This window comes from Rhamphochromis sp. 'chilingali' (genome assembly GCF_963969265.1).
Source record: "Rhamphochromis sp. 'chilingali' genome assembly, chromosome: 13".
In the NCBI taxonomy this organism is placed as follows: Eukaryota; Metazoa; Chordata; class Actinopteri; order Cichliformes; family Cichlidae; genus Rhamphochromis; species Rhamphochromis sp. 'chilingali'.
This window is the reverse complement of record NC_137940.1, coordinates 27984505-28006382: the sequence shown is the minus strand read 5'-3', so window position 1 is coordinate 28006382 and position 21878 is coordinate 27984505. Positions and strand designations below refer to the sequence as shown.

At 38.9% G+C, this 21878-nt stretch overlaps 1 protein-coding gene across 1 annotated transcript; it reads left to right on the top strand.

Annotated features, from left to right (window-relative positions):
* The first annotated feature begins 284 nt into the window (after positions 1-284).
* cnot6a (CCR4-NOT transcription complex, subunit 6a) lies at positions 285-14171 on the top strand. The gene is made up of 12 exons (XM_080900742.1): positions 285-364; positions 1352-1473; positions 1778-1964; positions 2332-2417; positions 2963-3067; positions 3267-3335; positions 4166-4323; positions 5684-5838; positions 7680-7834; positions 8046-8279; positions 8923-9125; positions 9298-14171. The coding sequence occupies exons 2-12, from the start codon at positions 1362-1364 to the stop codon at positions 9511-9513; spliced, it is 1680 nt and encodes a 559-aa protein (XP_080756868.1). The 5' UTR covers positions 285-364; positions 1352-1361; the 3' UTR covers positions 9514-14171.
* The last annotated feature ends 7707 nt before the right edge of the window (positions 14172-21878 follow it).

Here is a 21878-nt window from a genome sequence, read left to right as displayed (position 1 = left end):
TTTGTCATTGTGTGTAATTTACTTCCACACAGATGCAAGCATTACATCATTATGCCGATAGAGTACACAATACGTGATAATCATTGTGCTTGATTGAGCATGATTTCTAGATAAGCCACAGTAAAGTGAATAATGGCATTTTGTCGCTCCATCTCAAGGTCCATCATTCCTCACTTGATATTTATTGTGGTTCAACAGCTGGTTGGACCTTCCACACGCTGACCAATAAGATCAGGCGCCGTTATCGGCACAGGAAAAAAAAATCCTTACAGTCGCCATGATACAGCAGCGGAAACGGGTGAGAAGTAGCTAGAAAACAAAAGAGAACACGCAGTCGTCCTCGCGATTTGGTATGCTCTTGCAGGTAAAAATTGAATCCTTTCTGTTTTAACTCACCCATTTTCACCCAATTGACCAAAATCTTATGCGGAATGTTAGAAGTGCTGCCGTAATTTTCCGAAATAACACTTATTTAATAGGAAGTGGTCAGCTTCACATAATTAGGATGTTAGCTTTTAGCCAATAAGCTAACACAAGCTAAGCTAAATAGCTCAAAATTGCTTTCAAGTCCAGCTTTGTCGCTTTGTGTGCATAGGGTTCCTCTCTGTTTATCTCCGTGATAGTGCTTCTTGCTAGTGGAAGCTAGCTAATGACAGCTAACTAATGCGTTGTTGCGTGGCCTAGTGTTTATGCGCAACTCAGTGCTTTGGTATTATATAAAGCGAGACTGCATGGTATCTTTTAATATTATTTAGTGTATTATCCATTTACCCACTTGAAAAGGGCGTTAGCGTCGGCTAACTGGTAAATTTTGTTTGTCTGTTTTCCGTCGTGCTAGTTAGCAAGCGAGCTAGTTTGTTAACTAGCGTCTGTTATGTGTAGTTCGATAGCTGCCTAATTAGGTTAAGCTAGACTAATCAGTTAGCGTCACTGAGAGGAAAAATGTGCTAACCTAATTTTTACAAATGTGGTTTAATTATTGCACAAATTAAAGCTTCACACTGTTAAGAGCCTAGTTTTTCAAGTTGGCGTGGAAAATATGGCTCTACAGTTGTAATTATTTTACGCTGTTAAATTATGTAACTCAAGCGAAATCACGGTCTTTATAGGGAGCTGTTGACATTTTAACAGCTCCATATGAAGGAAACTCATTGCTTTATAATCAGTAAACGGAAACTTATGACTTTAATCACATCTTGGTGGTCGCTACAGTCACCTGGGCTAACCTGATGAGCGAGACACATCACTTCAAACTTACTTTGGATTATTTCAGGCTACATTTATGAGCTTGAACTTCATTTTTAGTATACTTTTAGTTGTTGGTTAATTAAAATATAAATTATTTCTCTAGTGTTATAGGAATGCCCAAGGAAAAATATGACCCGCCGGATCCCAGGCGGATGTACACAATTATGTCCAGTGAGGAGGCAGCAAATGGGAAGAAGTCATACTGGGCTGAGCTGGAAATCAGTGGTGAGTATCTTCTGCTTGTGTAGATAAATCATTTGGGGGTTTTTAAATTTATTTTCCTCTCACATATTTTTTTCCATTGCTTTGCACAGCTGCACACAAGTAATTACTAAATCCTCACTATCAAAGAGAAATATTGCAAACATGTTTGTTTGTTTTTTTGTTTTTCCACTGTGAAATCAGCTCACCTGTTTTGACTTATTCATATCAATGGGGGACAGTTTTCTTTCACATTTATCTTTGTGAAAATGGCGTTGGATTCTTGGACTTATTGTCCTGTTTGGCCTTTTCCCCATTTTCGCCACAGGCAGAGTAAGGAGTCTCAGCACAGCCCTGTGGTCTCTGACCCACCTCACTGCCCTGCACCTCAGTGACAACTCACTGTCACGCATCCCGCCAGACATTGCCAAACTACACAACCTGGTGTACCTGGATCTCTCATCCAATAAGATCAGGAGCCTGCCGGCAGAGCTCGGCAACATGGTGTCTCTCAGGTAAGTGATAAACCTGTATCCTAAATTGGGTTATAAAGGACTATTTTCTTCATACCTTACTTTAATTAAAAAAAAAAATATATATATATACATACATACATACATACATACATACACTCTCTATCTCTCTCTCTGCAATGACCAGCTGCTGATTTTTACCACTGTTGTCACTCTTGTCCCATCTGTTGAAATGTCTCACTTTAATTTAAAAGGCTGCATTCATAATCATTTTAACACTGTCAAGTAATGCTTGTATTTTTAAATGACGACTTTCGGAAAATGTTTTTGAAAGACAGAGTTTTATGTATTTATTTTTAATCTTAGAAGTTTAGTTTCTAATGATCCACTTCCCATCTGCCCTCCACAGGGAACTGCTTTTAAATAACAACCAGTTGCGGGTTCTGCCATTTGAATTGGGGAAACTCTTTCAGTTACAAACACTGGGGTTGAAAGGTGAGTGGCTCTTCAATGTTTTTGTAGCCATTCTGGACTGGAAATCCCTCGATATTATAAGGTGTATTTTTATTTCTCTAAGGATGCAGCAACAGTAGAGGGTGAATTGGCAGTGGTGGCAACTGATGTTTATGTTATCATTTTCTTCTGTTATTAAAGACAAACTTGAAATAGGGTCATACATGCTGTTGTTTTAGACAGAGTAACTGCTGTTGGCAACATTTCATTGCATGTACAGTAACCTAACAAGTGTTCCACTTGAGTAACATTATCCTGATTCCCTCGTGTGGGTGGGTGGTTAGGGGTTGTACATTTTCAGTGAAGTACATGGTTAAACACGTGTACAGTTCAGACTCAAGCGGAAGTGAACAAATGCTCATTGGTAATGACATGTACAAAATAAATGTATCCTTTTTTCTTTTTTCTTTTTTTTCTGTCTACATTTTTTATTTATTTTTTTCCTCCTATGTTTATTTGGGGGCCCAGGAGGTCTCGGGTAGGGGAAACACTGATGATTTAGCTTTGATTTGCTTTTCCTTCAACAGGAAACCCACTTGCACAAGAAATTCTGAGCCTCTACCAGGAACCTGATGGCACGCGGAGGCTGCTGAGCTACTTGTTAGACAATCTGGCGGGGGCTATAAAGCGCAGTGAGTGTTCTCTCTCTTGCTTTTGTGAGAAGTTTCAGCATATGTTGTCATTTTTACTGAAAAGGTAAATCAGTAAGCAGGCTCAACAGATCATGTAGTGTGTGTGGTTTTGTTTTTGTTTGTTTGTTTGTTTTCTTTAAATAAATCCCTGTTTGACAATATGTTGATACCTATGCTGAACCATTTTCCATAAACTCAGTGCCAACAGAACAACCCCCACCCCGGTCGTGGATTACACTCCAGGAAACTGATCGAGCACGGCCCTCGGGTAAGAACAAAATACACACAACATGACTTTGAACAGAAGTACCTGTATGGTTTTTGTCTTGTGTGGTTGTGAGTTTCAGGATGGTATGCAATGCAGTGATCAGTTGAGCACTGTGGCTTTAAACCACAAATATTTGGTAGATCCTAAAAGAGCGGTTCAGACTGCAACTCATTTAGACAGCTCAGACCTGTTAAAGATGTACACTGCGCACAAGTGTCCTCATAGTAGTATACAGTCCAGAGAAGACTGCGTCATCAGGTTACAACATTTGGTAGTGGATTTGTAAACTATGACATCAAGTCTGGAAGCTACAGTTATGTAAAGTACAAAGTTTGCAAACCAAAGTTTGATGTAGTTTAGTATGGATCCAGCTTGCACCCACATAAACTGACTGCCATTCGCATGTATCTGATCATCAAGAAAATGCCCAGTTTGACACAAACATGCTGAATGTTTCCTATGATCTGAAAGGTGCACAAATTTATAATCTGTTTGGTGTGAAATTTAGTGTCGCCCCTCTTTCTAGAGCAGAAGCTCTGCCACTTGTGTTTAGTCTAGTGTATAAGCATTGTTTCGGTTGCTGAAGCAAAACAAATGAGTCAAAAAGAACGGCTGATCTGATTCCTGGTTTGAAGAAGTATTGGTAGTTGATTTTGGTGCTTTCCGTAATGATGAGATTTACTCAGCATTTTATTTTCTTTTACTGTTGCAAGCAACTGCAGATTTGTGGTTCTTTTGTTGTTGTTGTTTTGTTTTTAATGAATTTTTAATTGTAACTGTGTGCACAGTTAAGATGTTTTTGTTCGTTTTTCTCCTGTTTGTCTCCTCAGCATTGTTCTCTGTGATGTGCTACAATGTGCTGTGTGATAAGTATGCCACACGTCAGCTATATGGCTATTGTCCCACTTGGGCTCTAAACTGGGAGTACAGGAAAAAATCCATAATGCAGGAGATCATGGGCTGCAATGCAGACATCATCAGCTTGCAGGTGAGAGATGTCATAGTTTCTTTCACTGGCTCTTAATTGTTTCCATTTTGTTTTCTATCAAATGGATCCAAGAAATTGGTCTAAAATTTTCTCATGACCACACACAAACACAAAATTCTGTCACTCATTATTTTAACAATATCACATTTAAACTGTTATGCTAACACTCTTATTAGAGTACTATGTTCAGTTGACAGTTTTGAAAATTGTGATGTGTTCAGTCTAATGGACAGTGTCAACAAATTGCAAACTTTTCTTTTGTGGTTGAGTGCTTAGATTAGACCTTTGTTTGCAGCTAAATATTCAGGTGCTTCTATTGGAACTAGTGATCTTTGTGTTTGTTAGAGGCCTAATTCATTATGTTTTTATCCATTTGTTTGTTATCCATTTTATTTTAATTTTTTATTTTTTTAAATGCACCACGTTAGCTCAGACGCCACCTGTTCATTATAAAGACACCACTAGATGGGTTTTTATTTGCTTTGCAATCTGTCAGCCCTTAGGACCGCCGAGGGGTAAAGACAAGCACATATACTGAGTGAAGCAAAACTAGTTTTGCACTGTTTTGTTATGGATGTAGCAGCTATTCTTGGGAGGGGTCATGTCGGCTAAAAGGCAAAACTATACAAGCTGGAGAGACTTGTATTGGTTTCTGCGAATCTCTTCCAAGCCTGGCCCATTTAATTTAGTGCATGATCATCCATACTGAATTGACTACCAGTTCTAATAATCAGAGATTTGTGATGTTTTCAGATGATACTTATTCAATGGACATGTAGGTTAAATTGTCTTACTTTCCTTGAACCTGAATCTTCTGGTATCACTTTCAGTTTTATTATTAATGTTGTAATTTAGTTTTTACATTTGTAAAAATGTGTAAGCTCAAAACCAGATTTTAAAACAGAAAAGACTTTAATATGTAAACTCTAGTCTGCGTCAAATTAAAATGTTATACTTTTTTTGTGAGAAGAAGAAGAAAGAAACCCCCCAAAAAAACCCCGATAAAACATACAAACTGAGTTTTGGAAATTTTAGATATAAAAGAATAAAAAGGTGGGAATAGTATTGCATTTCAAATGTGTACATACCCCAAGAAGTGTTAATTGGGAGCTCTTTAAATTATGTCTTGCACAAAGATGTTTCTCCTATTCATCAGTGTCATCCCCAAAGATCACCATTAGTTATTATATTATGCAGATTTTCATGGCTATTTTATCACACGCTGTCTCTTACCCATCCTGTTAATAGATGGCTAATGTAGCCAGATGGCCTTATATTTAGAGGGGGTTAACTGATGTACTTCCATGAATAACAGCCTTTCCTGTTCACCCTGGAACTTGTTTTTTGCTGTTAATTGCAGGAAGTTGAGACAGAGCAGTACTACAATTTCTTCTTGCCAGAGCTGAAGGAGCAAGGATATGACGGGTTCTTCAGTCCAAAGTCACGAGCCAGAACTATGTCTGAGTCGGATCGAAAGCACGTGGATGGATGTGCAATTTTTTACAGGACAGAAAAGTATGTGTCTATAGTTTTTGTCCTGTGGCAACTATTTCTTGGTTTAAGAATAGCTCGCAGTGATTTGAGTTCCTGTGGTGAATTAGATTGAAACTGCTTCACTATATTCACTAATACTTGTTAGCCAGTGCTTAGCTTAGTGATAAAACAATCTCAATTAAACCTGACGTCACCTACTGCTGTTGTCTGAGTGACCGATGTTCCTTTTGGGTTGTCTCTAGTGTCCACAAAGTGGATGCAGTAGTTCTCAGAAAGAAATGAAATATCATGTTGTAAACCTTTCACTCAAAATCCAGTCTATTACACTGGGACACTGTAACCTATGCTTAAGTATTGCTATGCATATCTTATCAGTTTAACTTCACTTCAAAGGAGAAAGTCTATTAAGTTTTTATTGTAGTCTCCAGACAGTGATGCCATCAGCCGTATAATGCAATTACCAAAAAGGCTAATCTAGCTTTAGCTTAACTTAAAGTTTAACTGTTGTTTTCAACTTGAAGTGAAACTATTCTTTTGGTATGTGTAGTTTTGTTTCACTCTTTAGTGGTTAATGTAGTTTGTCTTTAGTAATGCTTGCGTTAAAGCTAAAAGGTTTATTCATATAGCACCTAATAGTAGTAATGTTTTTATCACTGTCAAAAAGTTCCATCATAAAGACAATATGTGCAACAAACGGTTAAACTGAAACGATAAACCTTTTAACATTTTGTTAAAACTGTTCTAGAGACAAGAAAAGCTTTACATGTAGCTTTTATTAGCATTCAAATAGTTGTTGCTCACCTCCAGTTGTCTCTTTTAGAGAAGTTGTGATTTACCAGAGAATGCACACAGTCAGTGAAGTTTAAAAGAATAAATAATTATATAATACACACCATTCATGTATAATTTTAACCCCAACCTCTCAGGTTTGAGGTCCTGTTTGAGGTCAAACACACAAACCCACACATGTGCAATAAGACTGCTATATGTGCAATTCTTGTGCAATTCTTCTACTCACGAAGTTGTATTTTTGTATTTTCCTACTCAGTTGTATATAGTATTTCTATTTTATTCTATTGTATATATTATTCTATTTTATTCTATTGTATATAGTATTATATTTTATTCTATTGTATTTTATTTTATTGCATTCCAGTGTTTTCTAATTTCTGCTACATAACTTTGCACTTTTGCTGTAACAAAACAAATTTCCCACCTGTGGGACTAATAAAGGTCATCTTATCTTATCTGAACTCCTTTAGTAAGGTGATCAAAAGCTTCTGATAGCAGGACCATGAAATGAGAAACCTTACCTAATTGATATTTGGCTGCTCTCACATCCAGATCATCATCTTGGTTCTTCTAACCACTTGCACTCTTGTGCTTTCACAATGACCTAAATTTTTGTGTGAATCCTCATAGTTATGAAACGTGGGTTCCCAAACAAGGCTGAGCGCTTTTCAGTTAGTTCCCAAGTCTAAAGCCATCCAGTTTTGTGTAGAGTCAGAGGAAAAGTATTCTTATTTCTTTGTAGCATTCAGACCGATACAATATTTATGGATTTTGTTTTTAATTTTATTTTAGTTTGATTGCAAACAATATGTTGGTAGGTAGGCTCTATTCAGCTGTGCATTTTGAACTGGACCCCCCAAGGCAAGACTGCCAGTATCGCACAAAATATGGTCCACAATAGCAAAGTCATAACCCTGAATGTGAGAAATGCCAAATATGTCAGGTTTTGATTTCTATGGACCTCTTAATACTTTGTATTTCCAACTTATTATGACTTTTCTATTTATTATTTCTGCTCATCTCTGCTTAGAAAGTGCTTTAAGTAGTTCTTTTTCCCCGTTTGCCTTTAGGTTCAGTGCAGTGCAGAAGCACACAGTGGAGTTTAACCAGCTGGCCATGGCTAACTCCGAGGGCTCAGAGGCTATGCTGAACAGGGTGATGACAAAGGATAACATTGGGGTAGCTGTACTGCTTGAGGTCCGCAAAGAGATGATGGAGCTCTCCTGTGAGTAGACAGTTAAGATCAGCCCTTTGTACTACAAATTCATCTTCTCGCTGAATTTTATTCGAGAGGTATTGCAGAGGATTTTGGTGATGATTATGCCAAGGGCAATGTGTTCAGTTTGTCCTAATGCTCTTAGTACCCCTTTGCCCTGTTAAACATGCCTGTTAATAAATGCCCCACCCCACCCTTCTTTCTCTGCCACTCATTTCAGCTGGTAAGTCTCTCCATGGCATGGAAAAGCAGCTGCTCCTTGTAGCCAATGCTCACATGCACTGGGACCCAGAGTATTCTGATGTCAAGCTGGTCCAGACCATGATGTTCCTGTCAGAGGTGAAAAGCATAGTGGATAAGGCCACACGCAGCCTCAAGTTGTCCTCTGTTTCTGGCGAGACTAATGCCATTCCACTGGTGCTGTGCGCTGACCTCAACTCCTTGCCTGACTCGGGTAAGTAGGCTGTACTCGACCTGCTCTTAAGAAAATGTTTTACTTCGAGTGCACCGATTGTTCATAAAATACAATTTAAAATTTTTTTTTAAAATAAATTTGAAAAAAGTGTTTGAGGTGCCTCCAGTGAAGTGCTGAGTTTATGTTAACAGCTGATTAATGTTGTTGCTGCCGAACATATCTCAGTGAAGCGAGTAAAGGATGGTTAAATCTGGCATGTTTTAAAGATGCTGACAACCTTGTTTTGCCTAATTTTCTCTTGCCTTGCAATTGAGAATGGGTTTGATTATAATTGGATAAATAGATGAAAATAATTGTTTGGCATTCATAAAAACATAAATTACATCAGTATTTGCCTTTTTGTGGTGGTGAACAGAATTGTTAGCCTGCTCACTGCATACAGTAGTGCAATATATTTTTGCTATAAGTTTTTTACTATAGTCAAATTTGAGTTGAAATAATAATGGAGTCTCACAAATTCCTTTGCAAACGGTGTATTTTTTCTTAACTAATAAAAAATGGTCCATGTTCCACCTGTTTTATTTTTAACAATATTTTAGTGGGATAAGTTGTTGTCGTTGACGTCATCATCATCTGTTTTTTTTGTTTTTAAATGCTGATGGTTCAGTTCTTCTCTGTTCAGGCGTAGTGGAGTACCTGAGTACTGGTGGAGTGGACTGCACACACAAGGACTTCAAGGAGCTCCGTTACAGCGACTGTCTGACCAAATTCAATTGCAATGGCAAGAACAGCACGTCTAATGGCAGGATCACCCATGGCTTCAAGTTAAAGACCGCCTATGAGAACGGCCTGATGCCTTATACCAACTACACCTTCGATTTTAAGGTAATTACACATATGTGGTGTTTTGTTTTTTTGTTTTGTTTTTTTATATTAAATGTATTTGTTTTTTTGTTTTGTTGTTTGTTTGTTTTTGTTTGTTTTTTAAACGATATTGAGGACCAGTCTGTTCTTACACAAAACTATGCAAAAGTCACTTCTCTATTTCTCTTCTCAGGGTGTCATCGACTATATTTTCTACTCGAAGCCTCACCTGAACGTGCTGGGTATCTTGGGCCCTTTGGACCACCACTGGCTTGTAGAGAACAATGTCAGCGGTTGCCCACATCCACACATCCCCTCTGACCACTTCTCCCTCTTTGCTCAGCTGGAGTTGCTCCTGCCCAACCTGCCCCCCCAGGTGAATGGGCTCCATCTGCCGACACGCAGGTAGTGAGACCCTGCCTAACCACCAGGGGGAGCCTCTCCCTCTCAACCCTCCTCCTTCCTCCCACTACCAGCTCTTCCCTCCACCAAACTGAAGGAGGAAGACATAAAAACACAACCTGTAAAATATTCATACAGTGAGGTCTGGCTGACAGGGATTTCGTATAATGTTATAGATATTCTATATTTTTCTTTTTTTTTGTTTGTTTTGTTTTTAACTGCTCAATTCAGTCCTGTTTGTGTACCATATTTTGTTTTTGGACTCCCCTTTGTTCTCAAGATCCACCAACCCTACACACTTTGCTTCTGTCTTTTAAAATGAGAAGGGATGGTAGCTCATTCATATTTGTCACTTAGGGCACTGTTTGGTTTAAGAGTGAGGGGGGATACTTTTTTTTTATTTTGGCTGAAGGAAATGACTTTCCACTGAAGAGCTCCATGGCTGATGGTCTGCATGTCTGTCTGTCCTGTATAAACCTGAAACCAGCAAAGACAGCAGACTTGTCAGTCTCAATACTCCATCCTTTGCTTGTGCTAGTTATCCCCTACAGTTTGGGCAGCCAGCTTACATGATTGGTTTTCTAGGATACACACATTTGTTGAGGCAGATGTGTTGGGATTAGAGCAGCTTTTTGCTGGTAGTTTAAGTATCCCAGGAGGCGGATGTAGCGCAGCTCGTATGAGGTGAGATTTCCTGCTGTCATACTGTGGTGCTGAGGCCTTTTGTGTAGTCATGGCCTCCCGTGGTGCTACAAGATAGTCTACACCTCTGACCCTGGACCTGGTACTGCTACCAAAATCCACAGATGCCTAGAAAACAAGAATCCCGAGCTTAGATTTGATGTTTCACACAGATGGTGTGTAGTGCTGAAAAGCCACGATGTGAAAATTTGATAGATGCTACCATCCTGTTTGCTGACAATTTCACCCCAGCCTGTATAGCTGTTAGGTTAGTCTTGTGCTTAGGAGCTCATGTGGCCCATGCGTCACCTTTTTTGTTTTTGTTTTGTTTTTTTTGACCAAGCGGTGAGGGGATTTAGGCTGATGGGCAAAGCGATTGGGGAGTGGGGGGGCTATTACCAGTATTTGTCTTGATTGCTTTTAGGGCAGGGACAGCGAGTAATGGCCGATACACAGGAATAAAACCAGCATTCCTCTCACTGTCAGGAGTTGCCATCCAGCTCCCCACACACACACACACACACACACACACACACACACACACCACATGTAATTTGCAGGCAGATCTGTAGCACTGAGGCCAGTAGTGACTTTCCCCAGCCATAAATTCCATACACAAAGCCGTGGGTTTTTTTTTCACAAGTGTTTGTACAGAATAGAAATCTAGACTCAGTCTTTACATGATTGTATATGAACCACAAAAGACCTGTTTTCTGGCGTTTTTTGTACGAAGAGTAAATTATGATCAGTAAATTATGATCAGAAAAAAAAGATTGTATTGTAAACTAAGGCTAAATTTTTATCCAGTTAATGTTGAGATGAATTGATATTACCAGCTTGTACAAAAGACGTAAGAAGAGATTGTTCAAGGCGTTCGCTGTCACAACTTTGCACTTCCTTGAGATTAACTGTAATTAATGCATCAGTATATTTTTTCCCCTTTCTCGCTGCAGTTTTTTTTAATGATTTGCTGGCATTTGCTGATATGTAAATAGACACTGAGTAAACTGTTGCTTCTTGCCCATTAACAAAGCCATTGATCCACACCGCTGCCATCACTTCTGACAAAAGGACGCGCAAGTATGAGTTACATCTGTTCATTTCTATAACTTGCTCAATAGTGATGTAACTGGCAAAACCTATATAAACCCCACATATATGTACATTGTGCCTCACTGTAGCAGTTGACGTTGTCTTGCACTATTTACATGCGACGAACGCCTGAACAACCTTTTCTCCTTTTATTTTTAAATACTGTTGAGACATTTGTGAAGATTTTATGTCCTTTTTGGTTTTTGTTAATGTTTATTTTCCTTTTTTTATGAGCTGTGACAATGTTATGATGATGTGTATATCCTTGCTATTCATTAAGCTCTCTAGTAATCAGGTATGCTTTCACTACCAACCCTTTCTCCTTTTCTTAGGAACATGAGTAGGGTTTCCTGTCTTTATAAATCCACTCATGTTTTGCTCTCTTTTTACACAGCTCCATGCCCCCAGAAACGCACAGCCCCTAGCTTTCCCCTGCCCGGCCACAGATTTAAACCTCCCTAAGCCTGTCCATCAACCTAACACCTCTCACCCTAAACTGCCCATCTTGGACTTTAACCTCTCGACTATCTTACACAAGCTGCATCTTTTAATCCCCTTTGCTCAACCACTTTGTATAGTTTTCCTACCCTTGTTACTGCAGCTATAGTGCCATTTGTGGACCTGCCCCTCCCTCTATAATTTGGAAAGGGTTGAAGGTCCTCCTTTCTCTGCGATTGGATAAACAAGGGATGAGGGTCAGCAGACTTAGGATGGGCTAACCTGTTGCTTATGAATTTGATACATCTTTTTAAAAAATGAATTAAATCTGTCACAAGCAAGATGGCTACTTAAACAGTCATGCTTTTATACAGATGAGAAGCACTTAGTAGGGTCATATGCAGCTTCCCTCACTCCCTTCCCTGTTGTATTTGTAGTAAAGATCTCATTACTTTAAATGCATTGAAATTCAGGTTTTAAAGTGAGAGGGAAGCACCTAAATAAGAAGAATAAATTTGGTCCCCATCTTTTTTTCTTTTTAATTTTTTTTTTTAATGCATGTTTTTTTTTTTTTCTTCTTTCCTGAATGGCATTAGTATTGTAGTTGTTCAAGGGGTAGCTTTTTTTTTTTTTTTTTAATATTCTTTTTTTTGTAAAGTGTGAATAAAAGATGTATCTCATGTTTCCTTTCTAAACAGATTGAATTGTGTTTGTTGATGTGTAAATCATGAATTCTACGATGGTGTTATGTTTGCTACGTTGTTTTTACTTAAACTCAATTCTTTCCCCGTTCGGCTCATCCCATCACAAACCAAATCCTCTGTAGAAATCATGAGACGTAGTCTTTGATGGGTTGATCAGAAGTTGAATGTTCTGGATAATACCTCCCACAGTGAAGGATGGAGAGCTTACTGGTGGGGGTAAAAGGAAAAACAAATCCCTGCATCATTGGTAACAGCACGACTTTGAGCGCAGGGATATGCAGTTTTAATTTTTTCTTCTTATTATTTTACATTTCAGCTTTATTTTGGATCTTGCATGGCACTAGCAGGAGAGTGCTAGTGCTTGTAGGTTAGGGCAGCAGAGCTGTCTTCTAGTGGCTGCAGTTCAGTACAAAAAAACATTTTATTTTTTATTTTTCTTTCTGTGTCTTTCGATTATTTTGTGAGAGGTGTAAAATGATGTGCCGCTAGACTGGTACTGTGATGATTTGAGTACTACTAGTCAATCTCATTCTGTTCTCGTGCATCACAGTGGTTAAATCTGTCAAACTAGTTAGCTACTATTGACAAAAACGTCCTCTTCATCATTTCTTGTTAAACCACAGATGGCGTCGGACTGAATCTTGTCAAATCAAAGCTGAGTTGTGACAACCTGTAAGCCCCAGTGACTAATCACTTTTTTGGCTTTTCCTTTTTCTTCCTTACATTGTTTCATTTTTAGGTGTAAAGAGGTTTTAAGTTGTAATTTTTTTTTTTTTTTTTTTTCTAACCTTCTCCCCAGGCTGCGTCTCTTTGCATGGGTGCACACCAAAGCTGCTCGTAGTTCAGTTCTCCAGTCCAGTTCAGGGTTTTGTTATGGTGTTTTTTTTTTTTTTTTTTGTTTTTTTTTTATATTAAATCCAGCTCATAGTTTTCATGAAATGTAGGGCTGTAAGGAAAACGAAGCACTTTTGTCCTTTTCCTGAACCGCATATTCACCCGTTTTCAGTTTGAGTTCTCAACCTGACGGCTCTTTTCAGATGCATCCCCTTCTTTTTTTTTTTTTCTTTTTTTTTGGTCCTAAAAACTTGGCAATAATACCCAGAAACATTCACACATTCAGATTTTCTTTAGATGTTTACCTGGAATATGTAGCTATTTCATCTTTCAGTGTGATTGTTTAATTATTTTTAAAACTCCCATCTTTACCCTTCCAGGTTACCTGAACAGCATTTCTTTTTTTTTTCTTCCTCCTATCATCCATCTTGTATATTTACTCATCTCCTTCTCCCTGCCAATTTAGTGGTAGTTGTTCAATGATCAGGATTGTCTATCTGTAGTCAGCTGAGTACATATATTGATCTGTGTCACTGTGTTTATGCACTGGACCAACTATTGTTTACCATTCATGAAATACCAGCAAAAAAAAGGAGAAAAGAAGAAGACAAAAACACTTGCACAATGTTGTAGAATGTCCATTAACCCAGATGAGAAATCAAGGCAGCTGTTTTCAAATCAACACATACTGTTTTAAAATGAAACTGAATGGTAAACAATGCTTTCCGTTGTACCCCCTTAGCCGTCCTCTCAATTCTCTTTGGTCTAGTTTTTATTATTTTTGGTTTCTTATATTATTTTTTTCTTTGACTACAGGTTCTGCTCGTTTCCTTTACACCTAGCTATGTATTTTCCTACTTCTGGTTGAAAATAAATTCTGTATTATCTGTTTCAAGCCGTGTCACCTCTTATTCTTTGCAATGGATATTGGAAAATAAATTCTATATCTGTTCTCCTTGTCGTGCCTGCTTTTTTTTTTTTTTTTTTTTTTTTTTTTTTTTTTTTTCCCTCCTCTTCCTCCCTCCTCCCAGCCTTTCTCAGGTTTGGGTTAACACGTGCGTATTTCTGTTCCTCTTCCTCGGTTGGTGACTTCATCAGATGTTGCCAACAGGAGATCACTGGCTCAGATTATATAGTTTTCTCACGGCTCCACACAGTCGGAGTCATTCTGTGGTTTCCATCTGTACCGTTCTTGTGAATATGATCTCAGAAACGCTGAGGGTGAAGGGCACTTTGACCTCTTGTGTTGAGGCTCTATATGCTAAATATAATTCAAAGGTTTAATTTTGAAGGAAGAAAGTCAGAGATATTTTATATTATAGCTTAATGTTATAAGCAATTTGTCAGTTATGTATATAACTTGGGAGAAAATGAAGCAATTTTGTCTTCTGAAAAGTGAAAGTGCGGTCTGCCCATCCTGATGATTTTTTTTCTTTTTTCTTTTTTTAACTTGTAAGAGACCCCCGTCATTCATTTTTCTCAAATTCCTCTAGACCACCACCTCACTGATGATGAGCTGTGCATCATCACTTTGTTGAACCAGGCTCAGGGGGGGGGCTCTGAGCCTGGTTCAACAAAGTGATGATGCACAGCTCTGCTGGAGGTTTCTTCCCATTAAAAGGGAGTTTTTCTTTCCCACTGTTGCCAAAGTGCTTGCTCATAGGGGGTCATGTGATTGTTGGGTTTTTCTCTGTATGTATTATTGTAGGACCTTACAATATAAAGTGCCCTGAGGCAATTGTTGTTGTGATTTGGTGCTGTATAAATTGAATTGAGCTGAACTGAATTAAATTTGCTGTCGCCTCTAAATACCTCAGCATGCAGCTGTTATTGCCTCAACCGCTGGCAATAAAAGTGAGTACACCCCTAATTGGGCACAATTTAGACATTTTCAATCAGCTGTTTTCCCTTCCTGGTGACTCGTTAGTGTTACAAGGTCTCAGATGCAAATGGGGAACAGGTATGTTGAATTTGGTCACAGGAAGTTCAACATTGCACATCATGGCAAAGAATTCTCTGAGGATCTGGAAAATAAAATGCTACTCTACATAAAGATGGCTATAAGAATATTACCAACACCCTGAAACTGAGCTGCAGCAAGGTAGGCAAGACCATACAGCAGTTTAGTAGGACAGGTTCCACTCAGGACAGGCCTCACCATGGTTGACCAACAAAGTTGAGTGCACATTCTCAGCGAATTATCCAGAGATTGTCTTTCGAAAATGGATGTATGAGTGCAGGTTGAATGCATGGGGGGGGGGTCAGCCTGTCAGTGCTCAGACAATATGCCATACACTGCATCAAATGGCTGTCATCCCAGAAAGAAGCTTATTTTAAAGATAATGCACAAGAAACCGCACAATCAGTTTGCTGAAGACAAGCAGACTAAGGACATGGATTACCTGTGGTCTGATGAGACCAAGATAAATGTATTTGGTTCAGATGGTGTCAGTCGTGTGTGGCAGCAACCAGGTGACGAGTACAAAGGCAAGTGTGTCTTCCCTACAGTCAAGTATGGTGATGGGATGTCATTGTTTGGGGGCTGCATGAATGCTGCTCGCACTTGGGAGCTACAGTTAACTGAGGTAATCATGAATGCCAACATGTACTGTGACATACTCAAGCACAGCATGATCACTTCTCTTCAGAAACTGGGCCACAGGACAGTATTCCAACATGATAACAACCCCGACACGCCTCCAAAAAGACCATACAGACTTAAACCCAATTGAGCATCCTCAGATGGAAGGTGGAGGAGCGCAAGGTCTCTTACATCCACCAGCTCCATTATGTCATCATGGAGGACTGGAAGAGGATTCCAGTGGCAGCCTGTGAAGCTCTAGTGAACTCCGTGCCCAACAGAGTTAAGGCAGTGTTGGAAAATAATGGTGGCCACCAGTGTTGGTCAAGTTACTTGAAAAAAGTAATCACTAATTACTGATTACTTCCCCCAAAAAGTAATCCCGTTACTTTACTGATTACTTATTTTCAAAAGTAATTGGTTACTTAGTTACTTTTTAAAAACATGATTTACAACCTAAATAGATAATAGACAATAGATAAGAAAGCAATAGATCTTTCAGCCCAATTCTACTTTTTCTGCATAATCCACCATATAAACTTTAATCAAATGGAAAAAGTCTCTTTTTAAAATTTGTTTTATTAGTTTTAATCTTTTAACTTTATGCATCAAGCAAACATTAAATTATATGCAACATTCACTGGCTGGAAGAAATTTGTTTAACATTTAAACCTATTTTCTGCACATTCCAGCACATAAAATAAAATAGGTTTTTGTGTTTACACTCAGTCTTTCAAATAAATGCAAGTGAAACACAGCAGAAAATAAATAAAGCCAAAGACTAGTGGTCCTGTTGCTTTATTTTCACCTGTATAGCGGGAGTGGGCCAGGCGGATGTTTGCCCTGGTGCAGGAATCCGCGAATTTCTCTGTGAATTTCCCATTACATGGCACTGTACTCGGTGCTTGCTCGGAAGTTTAGGGTTTTTTTTGCTGTAAAAAGAAGTTTTCTTCCAACGCAGTGAGCAGCGGAGGCTAATGTTTTTGTCACTTTTTACAGAATCAAACTCAAAGTAAGGTCAGTACTTCCACGCTTTAAACGCTGCACGCTCATACTCTCTCCCGCACTCGTTATATTATTATTATTATATTATTGTTATTCTGCACACAGCTGTTGCGTCGCACTCGCTTACGTCATTGTCATGAGACATTCTCCCAAATAAAATCACAGTTTTAGTAACGCAGTAACGCAGCGTGCTTACGGGAAAGTAACAGTAATCTAATTACCTTTTTTGCAATAATAATCCCTTACTTTACTCGTTACTTGAAAAAAGTAATTGGATTACTGCCCATCTCTGGTGGCCACACAAATTATTGACACTTTGGGCACAGTTTGGACATTTTCACTTAGGAGTGTACTCACGTTTGTTGCCAGCGGTTTAGACATTAATGGCTCTATGTTAAGTTATTTTGAGGTGACAGCAAATTTACACTGTTATACAAGCTGTACACTGACTACTTTACATTGTATCAATGTGTCATATCTTCAGTGTTGTCCCATGAAAAGATAAAATAAAATATTTACAAAAATGTGAGAGGTGTACTCACTTTTGTGAGATACTGTAAAAGAAATCTATCTTCTATCTATCTATCTTCGGTTTGTGGCTCTCTATAGATAGGCGTGGGTTTTTAAAACTGTAAAATTGAGCAGCACAGGCTTGCAACGGTGAGGTGATAATTCAACATTTTTAAACTAGATTCAGGAGCATCGTGTGGCAGTTGTTGCCGTAGCAGTAAGTGTGTCACACAGCTGGCGAAGGCTGGATTATGAGACCCAAGGGTATGCAAGTTTGCAGGTTTTTGTTCCAGCCAAGCCTTCCTCCAGCTTCATTAGAATATGTGAATATCTGCTCAAAATTAAAACCTGCGCACTCACGGCTCTCTGTGACACACTTTTTCCAGACTGTGGGCCGAGGAGGACTGTCTCGGTTGAAGCACCTGTCTCAGTAAGCGCACTCACCCCCTGAAGTGTCCTTTAGTAAGACACTAAACCGTTAACAGCGCCACGGGTGCTGTTATCTAGCTGAGACTGACCTTTGGTTTTCCTCCAGAACAGCAAATGAAACTAGAATTTCCCATTGGGGATCAATAAAGTTTAACATTAACATTTAGTACCTTAAGTAGGTTGAGGATGACAGTTTTTTGCATTAACATTCACGGGCACATGATGGAGCCAGAGGATTACCTCTGGACAAGCACAGCGCACTGATCTGATCCTGACAGCAATGTGAAGAATGAAAAACATCTCAGATGTGCCACATAAAATTTTAAACAAGGAAAATCAGATTTTTTCCTGATTATTCTGATGCTGACCAATAAATCAAACTCCACTCCAAACTGTTAGCCAGAATAGCAGTGTGTGCATTTAAAAAAGAATAATATCAGAACTCTAAACAAATGTTGTTCTTTCATAAGTTATCTTAAATAATCTTGAAAACATGTACATAATTTTTTAATTTGCAGGACTCTGTGCAAAAGTCTTGACAATTTGTTGGTCTGGGGCATTCAGGTGTGTACTAATGCTGAGATGTCATAGAGTGCAGCATCACAAGTGGTGAAAACCAAACACAGCGTATCAGCACAGATACCTCCTACCAGCTGTCAAGCACGGTGGTGAATGTGTGATGGTTTGGACTTGTTTGCAGTCACTGAGTCAACCATGAACTCCTCTGTGGACCACCGGATTCCAGAGTCAAAAGCTAAGGCCTGGCCGACACTGGATCATGCAACAGCACAATGATCCAGTGTCGGCCACCAAATTGACAGCAGAATGTATTAAAAAGAAAGTATCCAAGTGTTGCTATGCCTCGGTCAAAGACTGTTTGAAATTGTGTGTCAGGACCTGAAGACAAGCATTGCCGTAAGGAGGAAGGGGGGCCAAAGCTGTTCCGCAATAATGTGAGTGACTGAAAAAGTCATACAGAAAACAATTATTTCAAGTTATTGCAGATGGTGGTTTTACAAGCTGCAAGTACAAGTACTTAGTAGTTACATTCTATACAGTATGTTGATCACATGCTAAAAATAGTAATTAAAACTGAGTGATTCCTTGACTGATTATTAAGTACTGCCACTTATTGTTATTCACATATAGAAAAAAGGAAAATAACTAGCAGTTTTTCCTCCGTTCGGCATCTAAATATGAATGAAGGAGTCTCTCTGTGTGTATGTGTGCACCTGCCCCTTGCTTTTTTTTTTTTAAATCCCTTCATCTACTTACATTATGACTGGATTTCTGGCCATCTGAGGTCAGTGTGGAGTGTGAAGATCTTTGGCTAAAGTCTTTTCTTGTTACACTTTCACCTCCACAGAGGTCCTTCTTCTTGAGAACATACTGAGAGCACAGCTGGTTCTTATCTCAAACAGTATGCAGAGAAAAGGTTGTTCAAATGAATGTTAAGTATTAGCTGATGCATTAAGGCTAACATCAGTTTATATAGTGTCAAATCGAGATTACAGCCCTCCCTGAGCCTGATTCTGCCAGAGGTTTCTTCCTGTTAAAAGGGAGTTTTTCCTTCCCACTGTCACCACAGTGCTTGCTCATAGGGAGGCGATCTGATTGTTGGCTTTTTTCTCTTGTTGCGATATTATTGTGGGGTCCTTATCTTACAATATAAAGCACCTTGAAGCAACTGTTGTTCAATTGAATTGAATTGCAGCTATATGTTGGCAACTGAAGCAAAGGTGTACTCAAGCTGGGGGCAAATTGTGTGACATAACTGACACACAAACCCTCCTGATATTAACCTTTGGAGCTTTTTCCAAACTTTGATCCACATAAACAGATGATCTGTTTATAACACATGGCTAGATTAGGGAAACACTATGAAAATGCTACAGATGTGTTACTGTTTGAGAAGAACTGGCTGCAAGAGTATCCAACTGCTATCTGTGAACAGGGCTGCAGTTTTCTGAAGGTCCTAGGTTAAGTTATCACTGTGCTAGCATAGTTTAGCTGTACTAGACATTAAAAGCCATTGAATTAGTCTTTACCGCTATTAGCATCAGCTAAGATGGCGCTGTTAATCCATACAGGATTTCTACCTGTGGTGTTTCTATTAAATAAAGTCGAAAGAAAATGTTTGTGCTATTACCGGGATTCACTTTCAAAGACAAACACAATCCAGCTAAACTAATAACACACAAACAGGGGTACCTTTCCGGCCATTATTGAACAGGCTGAGTAAACAGTCACAGCACACAAGGCAACAAATCTGTGAACCGCTCCGCTTAAAGTGACTTCAGTTATGTTGTTCCACTTGAGGAGATGAGCTAGGAAATGTGGATTACAGGTTTCACTCCCCATAAATAAATACAATTGAGTGTGTTCCTACCAGACAGTGGGAGTTCAGGAATACAATATTAAAACACAGCTGTAAATAACTATTTTACCTTCATCTGAAGCATTTCTCCAAGGGAATGCAAAACTTACTATTAATGAGGGGTGTCATCGTGGGTATATGTTCTGTGTCCACAGGTGGACACATGTAAAACTTTATGTTTAGCCTCACATTTTAAGCTTCTATGTCCATTACTTTATTTTTTTAAAAAGCCTTTTGAAATCAGATGATTCTTGATGATGCACCCTGTATAAGTAGATATTTTCTCAAGGACAAGCAAACACAATATCGATTTTAACCTGCTAAACTTTGTAATTGTTATAAATTCTGTAATTACACTTGATTTATAAATCGTATGTTATTTTTTCAAATTTTGTTTTAATTTGGATTTTTCAGCATTTCATTTTCTTAAGTTCTCATACAATTCAGGGTTGCATTGAGGATTGAAGTCCTCCCAGGTGTGAAAGGGTGCCTGGAGAAATCCTGCACAGAAAGGCCCCTGATTGGCTTGTGGATTTAAAGTTTAAAGCCATTTATTTAGTTTTTGACTCTTAAACAACAGGGTTATTAATCAGTCCAACACTCCAATAATTGCAACTTTCCTCATGACTCCATGCATGCCTTGAACAGTCCGCAATGTTGCTGAGAATGCAGCATAACCAGTCTGTAATCAGTGTGACATCCACTGCTTCTGTTTTGCTTCTTTACTGACTGTAAAAACAAATTAACATTTTCTTTCAAACTGTTGTGGTTGCACAGGGAAATTCGATTTTGCAGAACTTTGTGGACTTTCAGTACTGCGCTTGTGTCTGCTTCACTTGTTGTTCATTATATTAGTTGTAGTTAACAGACCTTCAAGAGTCTGAGCCCTTTTTAATGGTGAGGACATGATGAAATGGTTGCAGAATAAATCTGAGAAAGCCACTAACAAATGCAGGCAAACCTGCACTCAAAACAATATAAAATAAGTGTAAATGTATTTTTGTTGCGTTGTTAGTAGATGCCCACTTCTATACAGTTAATAAAATGCTTTTAATGCAGCAAAAGTTGTGTGCAAAAAGCCACACGGATCATTTTTTTTAGCCCAAAATGCTCTGTGAGAGTAAAAAACATTCTCACCTTGCTTATCATATGGAAACCAGAGGCTTTCTAAACATGTTGCCTTAATTCAGTCGATTTAATCGGTTTAAAATGGGTGTCAGGAAGTTGGAAGAAAACATTAAGGGTTGTCCAAGAGGTAATTTTTGTTCTCGAGGTCATGAACTAGTTTTTGTTAGAAGTGGAATTCGTGGTAGTGACAGCTAGCCAAATGTGTTCTTCTGTGTTAGTGCATCAGAAGGAGGACATTAGTTCAAGTTGTTGACGTGGCAGCATGATTTCAAAGGCTCTGCACTTTCTTACACATGTACTCTCTCTTTCTGTCTCGCCCCTGTTGTTCTTACTCCCCCCCCCCCCCCCCCCCCACTGTTTCCCTTTCCCTCTGAAATTCCTGCTGGTGCGTCTAAGTCTGTGTGTGTGTGTGTGTGTACTTACACGCTCACGAATGACTACTGGGCCAGTTGCCGTGTGATGTGCAGCCAGCTCCTCCTAACATTTTCTCAGAATACTTCTTTGGGTTGAATGGTTGTGGATTCGAGTTTTAAAGCTCCAGAAATGAGTACATGAAGTATATCTGCGTGAGTCCAGCTGAGCATTGGCATGCC